Below are 10691 nucleotides of genomic sequence, written 5' to 3'. Positions count from 1 at the left end.
TGCGAGCCGAAGGGAGAACGCTGAATAATTGCTGAATTTTCGAAAATGCTCATAATTACTGGGTTTCTTTAAAACTAATTAGCTGCTTTCTAACAGGGGAAGCTGCGCCTGTGAAGCATGAAATCCCGTATTTCTTTTCAGAGCGGTTTTGTTTTCAGTTGAATGCCTTTTATATTGCACTTGGGGACCTTGTGTGCCAGGTTTTTCGATGGGGGGAAGGGTGGCCTTTCGTATTTTAAGGTGTGTACATAAAGAGCTGACTGCATCCTTTCAGTTTTTCTTTACGTTTCTTGAACAGTCTATGAGTATCTTTGTTCGGAAGGAGAGTGTTGGTTGTCCTTCTGCAGCATCCACACCTGCAGAAGTGCCGCCGAGGGAACACTACCTGCACGCTGAACCCCCCCTTGGCCTCGACTTTCCTTCAGAAGGAATAAAAGCCAGTTGAATCGGAACTGGTATGAGTTAGGCTTTAGGGTAGAGAATGGTCTGATGGATGAACTGACTGCAGTCTGACCAGCAGTAGGAAATATGCTGCAATCGCCAGAGAATTTCCTACACTAAGGCTTCTTCCAGCACTTAACACTGCTTGGGTTGAAGTGTCTAGTGTAGCTGAGGAGCTTGATTATAAAAACCTCTTGGAAAGAGCTGAGTTTCTTTGAGAACAGCAATGCTCTATCTCAGTCATACATTTAAGAAGGTTTAGCACATTTTTCCTGAATTAAACACCATTTTTCCTTTTTTTTTTTTTTGGTTTCACTTGTTCAGTGCCCTTACTCCTTTGCAGTCCTCTTTCCAAGGTCTCTCAAAGCATGTAGGCGTGCAAGTGGCAGAAGTAACTCTTTTTGTTTGTGGTAGCTCCTCCAGGCTTGGGCTAGAGCTGTGATCCACATTTTCCAAACAACTATAATCACTTACGTAAATATGGGTAAGTATTGATGGACTCTGTCTGGGAATTGTGTACATAAATACCTTTGAAGTTATATACGCACCTGAGTTGCTTGCCAAAAGTAACACAGGAAGTATAGAGGGAAAATGGAGCTGGCTTTCAGGCCAGCTGCAGGAGTGCTCTTTTGTCAGTCAAAAGAATAGGTAGCAGGGGTTAAAAATACTGGTCTGAAGAAATGTCTTTTTGATGTTCCTTCCCATTCATCTTATTTGTCAACTGGAGTGCCCGTGAAAGGCATCTTTCAGCCTGGAGCTTCTCTGAGTGATCAACATCCAGCTGATGGTAATTCATGGTCCGTTTTGGGAAAGCTAGATGTCTTTTAGAAGAGAATATAGTACACTGCTTCTTGTTTTCAAGTCCTTTACTGCCTTTTTTTTGAGGTTACATTTGAACATGTCTGCTTGAGTACCAGGCGTTGGTTGGTTGGTTTTTTTGGAGGGGAGGTATGTTTTTGTCTTTTTTAAGCCAACCAATTCTTCCTCCTTTTGGCTGAATAGAGAGACATCACCACTCACACACCCCACAACTCCCCCCCATTAGATTTTGTCAATTGACCTTTAGGAGTGATCTTAAACTGCTGCTTTAACGTCCGGGATGTTTTTATGGCTGTGTTGTTTGCTGCTCTCTTGTGCATTGCAGTTTCCTCTAGTATGTGATCTCTACCTGCCTTATAAAAGACCACTAGGGCAATTTTGAGAGTTGAATCTGTTTTAGTAAATCCTTAAGGTCTCACTGAAGGCAGGAGGTCAGAGTTCTGTCTTAAATCCTGTTTTTGAGGGAAACGTGCAGGGGCAGTGTTCTTCTATTCTCAGGGCAAAGGATCGTTTCAGTATTTGTTAGTACAATCCCTGCCATCCTCTGAATCTTCGGAGTAGAAGTTCTGGGGAGCTATGACCACAGGATTGTAACCGAGAGCCTGTAGTGAAAGAAAACAAAGAGACTCAAAGGAAGCTGCTATTACATCATGCCTGTTGGAAATCTCCAGTTTCATTAAAGGATTCGGAAGTAGCTGTAACCAGTCACTGCTTTTAAAGGTATTGGTGAAAATGTCCAGTATAAAGCTTACCTTTCCAAACATTCAGATTAATTAGTAGTCTTTATTGAACGCTGTAGCTTACCAGTTTCTGAATATTAGGGATTGCTGAGAAGATGGGGTGAGTACAACTGTATCTTTCTGGTATTTTGAGGTGCAGTTTCCAGACACGCTCTTCACAGATGTGTTTTTAATGATGGCTCTTACCCTGATCCATAATCCTCGCTCACGAGCAGCCCAGTGAATGTCAAAAGGATTGCACAGGCATAGACAGACATGGAGCAGAAGTCAGCAGTCTGGTGTGGGGCCTGGAGATGGCACATGGACACGTTTCTGAACAGAGCTGGCCCAGGAGTGGGGAATTCCAGCTCCTTCTGAGAGCCATCTGTGAGAGAACAACTCCAGCTCCCCAACAAATTCTGAACTCATGGAAATGTGGCTGAAGTTACGGTTTGCATCCCGGCAAAATGCTGCAGATAAGAGAATCAGTTACATATTATTACTCACAGAGAACATCTCTTGGGTCCCCTAAGTTTCTGCTGGTACTGAGACTCTTGTTTGGAAACAAATAATACGGAGAGCACGCTGTCTTTGGAGTGGTGCAGCTCCCTGGTTAGAAGCTAGCAGCTTCAGGCTCATAGTTGATATTTAATTGTGTTTTGAAGTAATGTGTTAGTTTGATCCTTATGGGGAAAAAAAAGCTCATGCTTGATAGGCAAATGAATACGCCTGTGCCAAAACTAATCTGTGTGGCACTAGTGATCAGTGTCAGGGCCATGGATGGAAAAAACCTCCTTTGAGTGAGAGGAGATGGAACTGAGCTCATATATGTCCTGTGTGGAAAGAGGTTACGCAAAATTTACTGGAAAATCAGTGTTTGTAGATGCGGACAGTAAGTCCCACTTTTAATTTTTGACCTTGCGGACCCAATACTGAAGTCATGCGATTCAAATGTGAAGAGCAGTGTGGTTCAGATACCGTATTAAAATGCAGAAATGGAACTCCCATTCTTATGTCTGTTGGATCTATCGTTCATACCAGACTTGGTGTCTTTTCTCTCCTCTTGCTTTATTTTTCCAGTCTGAGTGGGCAGTGTTTGCCTGTTTACCGGGTGAAGCAGTGCTTAGTGAAAAAACACTGAGAGCTCCCCTCCTGTGTTGTCTTCAAGCTCATGGCCAAATGCTCTGTAGTACTCTGTTTTATTTTAGCTGTGTTAATAACATATGCCCACCAGCCTGGGGATGTGATACAAAATCAAATTCCACGTGTTGATCTGGGGTGAACTTAAAGTGATGGACAGAGCAGATACTGAGAAGTTTCTGGTGGCGATGCAGCAGTCTTTAGGTTGCAGTTAACGCTGAGTGTGTTAAATAGGATAACCTCTGATAAAATACTGGTAATAACTTACCGTAATCTACTGTTATCTTGTATCTGTATGTAACTTCCCTGTTCTTCCTAGATGCGTAATAGCTTTTCCAGACCAGTGAGGCTTATTTTGGTACCTTAAAAGTCATGTGTGGAATAATTAATGATTATGCCGACATCCAGTGATGGGGAAGAGGTAGGAGATAACGTAGTTTATGGCTCTTAATGAGGCTGCAGTGAAATGGGCCATGCTTTGTTATGAGCGTCTTACATGAGATTAACACAAGTCTTTGATTTGGGATTTTCACTGTTATGGTAGGTCCATGTGACTTTGAAGACTAATGCCTAATTTAGGAGCTAGCCTGGAGTTTGTCCAAAGAAAAATCCCCGTAACAACTGAGGACCTCATGGTCATGCTGTTCGCACCAGCTGTTGTGTTCTTCAGAACTGTTCTTGCTGTGCTGTACCGCTTACACAGATGTGACTAGTGGCATCTTCATTCTTCCCAGGACTTGCAGTTTGTTGTCTATAGTTACGTCAGTTTCCAGAAGACATTTATATTTGTGTTTAGGGCTAGCATAGAGGTCTTCAACCATCCCAAGACATGGCTTGCTCACCCTTATCGGTATTACAGGTTTCTAGCCCACTGTAAATCATCATGTAGGCAGGTTTATTGCAGAAGGTGTGACAAATGTGCTTCTCAGCTGTGAGCATCCAGAAGATGGCTTGAAGTCAGGAGTGAGGATTTGAGGGGTTGGTCTTTGGTATATCCCTTCTCTTCAGACACCTCAGTCTGCAGCTGACTAGTGGAGACTGACTAGAAAACCTTTGAGTTGACTTGGATTGCTTCTGCAGGTTCAGGTGTAGGGTTCACTGCTTGAGCAGCTGTAGTTGCCCTAGAAGCTGCAGTCTTTGGTGCTTATGTCAGGAATTTAAGAGGCATTCTTGGTGGCCTTTCATTCATGTATGTAAGTATAATGACTGTTAAAATTACAGGTAGCTTTGTCGGGGGAGTGTGGAGAATCATGTACCTTTTGTTTGAGAGTTAACATTTGATCCCTTTCTTTGCTCTGAAACATGCCTGCCTTTAATTTCAGTGGGACGTCAGCATTTCCTGGACTCATTAACATCATCATCCCTGTGAAATGAACAGCATTCCATCTACACCTACGACTCAATGCTTTAGAACAGTATTGCTGCCTGTGAATCGTGGTTGCTATAGTTTAACGATAAGAAACAAAAAACCCTGGGAAGATTCTTATGTGTGAATTTCAGGAAAAAGAGTGTTTCTGCGATATGAAAGTACTCGCATTATGCAGTTTTATTTCCTTCCTTAAGGTTCTGTCAAACTGACCTTTGTGTTCATGGAGAAACATTAAAAATAAGATGGCTTTGGTCTTCTGTGTTTAAAAAAAAAAAAGCTCTTTACTGGGCTGCGCAGCTGTAAAGAACTTCTCTTAAGAAAAAATTGATGGCATTTACATGACACAACTTGAATGTCTAATCGTAATTCAGTGATGTGAAAAGCCTGCTAATAGCTAGGCTGCAGTCTTCCGCAGTACTGCTGGAACCCCAAAAGAAAATAACTTGGTAGGGTTGATTTGAAGTAGTCTCTATCTTACACCATGATTGTAAGCACTCCTAAGTGTATGTAACGCCTCCGTGAAACCTTGTTGATCAAAACGAGTGTCCACTTTGATATATCGGTAAATGGGCTAATAACCTAAAACACATAGATCAGAGCAGCTGCATTTTCCTGCGCGTGGTTGTTGTTGCCTTAAAGGGAATTTAGAATCAGCTTTAGGGGGAGAATGTTGCAAAAGCTGTGGGTTAATTGCTTCCAGTAAAACTCACACACGTCTTTCAAAGATGGCTTGCAAAAGTAAGATTTTTGCGTTGATGGAGAGAACTATGTATTCTTTTATACTCCTGAACACTTTTAATGGAGGTGTCGATTTAAAATCTTGCTGACGATGGTATTGAAGCCAGCTTGTGTCTTCTAATAAAATGAAATCCATTTGTAACAAATAGCTAGTTTGTGGAATTTCCACGTAAAATGTTGGCTGTTTTAAGATGTGATTGACAGGCTGTGTGTTTCACCTTGATTAACTTGCAGGAATGCGCAGAAGGCAACAGGCAGGGTAATAGGCAGTATTTTGCAATACATGCTGTTTCGTTAATCTCAGTGTAAAGGATTATTTTATTCATTTGCATTCTGATTATGGAACCGAGAATCACGCTTACTGCCTGTATCTGAAGTAAAGGAGCTGACGTTGCTATCAAGCTTATGAAGCTGTCTGTGGAAGCACACAACATTCTTGAATATCAGAATTATCTTTGAACACCATTTCTCGTTTATGCATCATGACTATAAAGCTGCTATAGTACTCGAAGCTATTTTTTAATGAATACTGAAGCACTTTATTTTCTTCACTGTGCTGGACTGTGAGGCTAAGGAAATGTAGCAGGGGAATGCATGGTGCAAACTAACCTCCAGCAGCTGAATGAAGTTCTGACTCCATCTCCTCTTTTCTTATATAGCTTTGCTGCTGAAGGAAGTTGCTGGGATGAAACAAAGGTGACATCTGCTGTTGGTCTCCTCTTCAAAAGTTAGGGTGGGCCGTTCAGTGTCTCATGCAACACTGCAGTTGCACCTGTGGTGCATTTATAGATGGGTTGTTGGGGGAATACCAGTTTGATAAGACTGCTCCCTGATAGCTACTTGATAGAAGCATTGCTGTACCCAGACTGGCTGTCTGGAAATGTTGAAATTCAGTGTCTGAAATTAGGATAACCAGGTCCCTCAACAGTGAGGAAGGGGTGCCTGATGAGAGTACTACATAATATTTTAGATGGCTGTTTTGATATGCGTGAATATTGTGGCCCCTGAAAAAGCAGGGCCTGGCTGCTTGCTCCTGCTGTCATTTAATGAGTGGCACAAGAGGGATCTGGACAGGCTGGATCGAAGGGCTGAGGCCAGCTCTATGAGGTTGAAGTGCTGGGTCCTTCCCTGGGATCACACCAATGCCCTGCAGTGCTCCAGGCTGGGAAAAGAGTGGCTAGAAACTGCCTGGGGAAAAAGACCTGGGAGTGTTCATTGACAGCCCCCTGAAGAGGAGCCAGCAGTGAGCCCAGGTGGCCAAGAAGGCCAGCGGCATCCTGGCTTGTACCAGCACTGGTGTGGCCAGCAGGAGCAGGGCAGGGATCGTCCCCCTGGACTGGGGGCACTGGGGAGGCCACACCTCCAATCCTGGGGTCAGGTTTGTCCCCTCACTGCCAGAAGGACATTGAGGGGCTGGAGCGTGTCCAGAGAAGGGCAACGAAGCTGGTGCAGGGTCTGGAGCACAATGCGCTGAGGAGCGGCTGAGGGACTGGGGCAGGGTTTGAGCCTGGAGCAAAGGAGGCTCAGGGAACACCTTACTAGAGGTTGGAGCGAGGTGGGTGTCAGTCTCTTCTCCCCAGAGGGCAGCGGAGCTGGGGCAGGGTCTGGAGCACAATGCGCTGAGGAGCGGCTGAGGGACTGGGGCAGGGTTTGAGCCTGGAGCAAAGGAGGCTCAGGGAACACCTTACTAGAGGTTGGAGCGAGGTGGGTGTCAGTCTCTTCTCCCCAGAAACAAGCAACAGGACGAAAGGAAATGGTCTCAGCTGGCTCCAGGGGAGGTTGAGGTTGTCCCTGAGGAGCCGTTTGTGTCCCGTTGGGGTTGTGCAGGCGTGTCCCAGGCTGCCCAGGGCAGTGGTGGAGTCCCCATCCCTGGAGGGGTTTCCCAGCCGTGTGGAGGTGCTGCTGAGGGACAGGGGGCAGGGGGACCTGGCCGTGCTGGGGGAGTGGTTGGACTCGATGAGCTTAAAGGTCTCTTCCAACCTAAATGATTCTGTGATTCCAAGTTCAGTTTTCATCTGGCTCGATCCCCTCATCTGTCTTACTGTCTTATGCTTTTCTCAACAATAGGAGAGGTTAGGGAGCAAGCAGCTGGGGGCACCTGGGGAGTTCGTGCTGGTTTCGGTGGCTTCCTGCATGGTTGCATTGTTAAGACTTCAGCTGAGACCAGGTCTGTGTGAGAATACGTGGTCGTAAACTCTGTAACCATATAGGGAGGATTAGGGAAGGTAAACCCAAACCATTCTGTTTTGAGTTGTCTCCCTTCTGAAATCGATGCCCAAAGCTTTAAATATTGTACATCTAAGTACTATTTAAAAGTCAACAATGCCTCTTTGAACTGTTATTTTTAAAAATATCTTTCATGATCCCAGATGCCTACTACTTCATACCTTTTGCTAGGGCCTTCATCTGCGGTTCTTGAGTCTGGAGTTGGTACAGTACAGCAGTTCAGATTAAAGTCAGATGTTCTTTCATCTTTAAACTTATCCTCCTTGTTGAGGTGGAAGAGTCCTATTGAAATAGGAAGGAAGTTCCTTGAAAGAATTCTGGACAAGTTTATACCTCTGAAAAGAGAGGTTGCTCACTCTTTTGTAGTAATGGGAGGAAAAGATTGCTTCCTCTTACATAGAGGACTTTTTCTTTCTTTTTTTTTTTTAAAATTAGAATCTTTGTTTATGAACTTCATGATTCAGTCCTCAAAGTCTTCCACAACTGACTGATAATCAAGTAAATAGTAGTATTTCCTTTGAGGAGGTCTGTGTCCCACAGAATCAGAATGTGGTGCGAAAAGGATGTCAGTTTTTCTGTGATGTTCTGGAATTGGGTATGTTGGACAGAGTTTGTTAGTGTGATGTAATGTAGCTTTTTAACAAGTGTCCACCTTGCTGTGCCTTCCTTTCAAGAGTGAAAGCTGGTGTCTATCTCTGTTCCTGCGTTTATTTAACATGCTGCCCAGCATAAAGGACGTTTCAGAATAAACTGTGTGGAACTTAGTCACACCTTATTTTATTTCCTCAAGTATGTTGCAAGGCAGGAGATGGTACTGATTCACCTGATTTTTATGTTTGTTTCCTTGTTTCGTGAAGTGAGACAGGTATTTTGTGTTAGAGCTTATACTTCTGCCTGTGAATTTGGGATAGCACTGTATGGGTTGCATCAAAGTTTTGATGTTGTTGCTGCTATTGTTTGAGTGTGGAAACAACTAGAAGTTTTTGAAATATTAACACAACCTCCATCCTGGATGCTTTGCTGCTTTTCTCTAAACTCCTGTGTTGGGTAACAGAGTGGGTAGTATCTAAGATAACATGGTGGAAGTTCAGATGCTTCACCGTGCTCCTCAGAAAGGCCTGCTTGGGATACTGTTAGTTCACCTGTGCTTATCTCTCTTTTTTTTCTAGAATATGATATCAAGTTTTCGTGTTTCTGAACTACAAGTGTTGCTGGGGTTTGCTGGACGTAATAAAAGTGGGAGGAAACATGACCTTCTGATGAGGGCACTGCACTTACTGAAGAGTGGCTGCAGCCCAGCAGTTCAGATAAAAATCCGAGAACTCTATAGGCGTCGGTACCCGAGGATTGAAGGACTTTCGGACTTACCAGCTGTAAAACCCGGTGGGCTTTTCAATTTGGACAGTAGCTCCTCTCCTGCTGAGACTGACGTGCCTGTTGCTGGCCTTCACTCGCTCCCTTCTACTTCAGTCACGCCTCAGTCTCCTTCCTCTCCTGTCAGTCCTGTGCTCCTCCAAGACTCTAAGCCCCACTTTGAGATGCAGCAGCCATCCCCTCCGATTCCACCCGTTCATCCCGATGTCCAGCTGAAAAGCCTACCTTTTTACGACGTGCTTGATGTGCTCATAAAACCTACAAGTCTAGGTAAGTGTTTAATAACTCTGCAGGTTGCTTCATTCGTGAAATAGGTGTTGCTTGTGACAGGGTAAGTCCAGAATTAAATGGCTTTTCTGCAGCTGGGTAAGTGGAAACTCCCTTGCCCTCTCGTCATTACCCTTGCCCTCTCTTCACCACTTGTCCCCAAAAAGTTACATAATTAAAGATCTTTGTCTTTTGAATATTATGTAATGGAGTAGGATAGGTCAGTTGGAAGGTACTGACAGTGATCATCTAACTGCCTGGCTTCTTCAGGCCTGTCCAGAGTTAAAGAGTAATAGCTAAGGGCATTGTCCCAATGCCTCTTAAATGCTGACAGGCTTGGGACATCGACTGCATCTCTAGGAAGCCTGTGCCAGAGTCTGACCACCCTCTTGGTGAAGAAATGCTTCCTCATGTCCCCTCTGAACCTTCACTTCCGGCTGAAAGATTCCGACCTGAAGTCTCTGCGTGATTCGAGTGAAGAACACCTGTGTCAGGGCCAACAGGAGAAGGATTTTTGGGATTGGTAATAAAAAGTTGCAAAAATGTAAAGAGAACAAGTTCACTGGTTTGTCAGTTGAGCCTTACTTCACCACAACAGTTCCGCGGGTTCTGACATGGGTCACTGAAATAGGTACTGTGTGCAGCGAGGTTCATTGTGGTACTCTGGCTAGCAAAGGTTTTTCACCCTCAGGTTGTTGCCATGTTCTGAGTTAAAATGTAGAGTGGATCTTTGTAATAACCTGAAAGCTCAATTTAGCTTCTCAAATGCCTCTTAAACCTACTTAGTTGCTTGGGAGTATGTTGTGTTCTGTCTTGACACAATTCAACCTGTCTTACCATACATGGTACAAAACGTTCCCTGCTGATATTGTTTAGAGGCACTTCAGCGTGCTGCAAGCTGCTTGTGTCCTTTTAAAACACTTCAGTTTCTTAACTGATAATAGAGGCTTTCAGGCTGTGCCTTGTACCTCGGTGAGGCATATACTGATTGCTGCTTTAGGTACTGGAGGATGACCGACAAACATTACTAACAAATGTTATTTACAGTGCCTGCTGTCACTTCTCTGTGTGTCATGACACCCTGGTAGAGAAGGGCTTAATATTGAACCTGTGTATTGGTACAGGAGCTGCTGTGCTGTTGTACAGCTCTGTGGCTTGTGCTGTGTCGTGGGTTCAAGACAATATAAAGTGGCTTAACCTTTCACATTTTCACACTTGTCGATAATGTTTCATGTGAAGATGCACATAACTATTTTGAGGCACGAATGTCAAGGGTTAGGGCTGGGCCATCCACTAGACAAATGACAAATGCTCTCTATTAACCTCTCTCTCTCCCTAAAGGGGAAGAGAAAGGGAATAAGAGAGAGAGACTTATGGATTGAAAAAGAAAACTAAAATTGCTTTAATGAAAATAATAACAAAATGAACCCAGTCCCCCTGATGGCAGTTACACTGTCACCGCTGATGCTTTGGCAGACACTGGGGAAGGCCCATACTGGTCTCAGCAGCAGAACTGTATGATGGAGCTGGATTCAGGGATGCACGAGCTGGGATTGAAGGCAGAATGGACAGAGCCCTCCTCAGACACCAGCCATTGC

General features: G+C 44.2%; 1 protein-coding gene across 1 annotated transcript in view; it reads left to right on the top strand.

The window, feature by feature from the left end:
- The first annotated feature begins 8624 nt into the window (after positions 1-8624).
- PIAS2 (protein inhibitor of activated STAT, 2) overlaps positions 8625-10691 on the top strand; it is a 21580-nt gene continuing 19513 nt past the window's right edge. Inside the window, exon 1 of the mRNA XM_010134443.1 lies at positions 8625-9096. Coding sequence (XP_010132745.1) covers positions 8625-9096 — 472 coding nt within the window. The remainder of the gene's footprint in view (positions 9097-10691) is intronic.

The sequence above is a fragment of the Buceros rhinoceros genome, unplaced genomic scaffold (assembly GCF_000710305.1).
Source record: "Buceros rhinoceros silvestris isolate BGI_N320 unplaced genomic scaffold, ASM71030v1 scaffold35594, whole genome shotgun sequence".
Lineage (NCBI taxonomy): Eukaryota > Metazoa > Chordata > Aves > Bucerotiformes > Bucerotidae > Buceros > Buceros rhinoceros.
The sequence above is the reverse complement of the archived record's forward strand: the minus strand, read 5'-3'. Positions and strand labels throughout refer to the sequence as shown.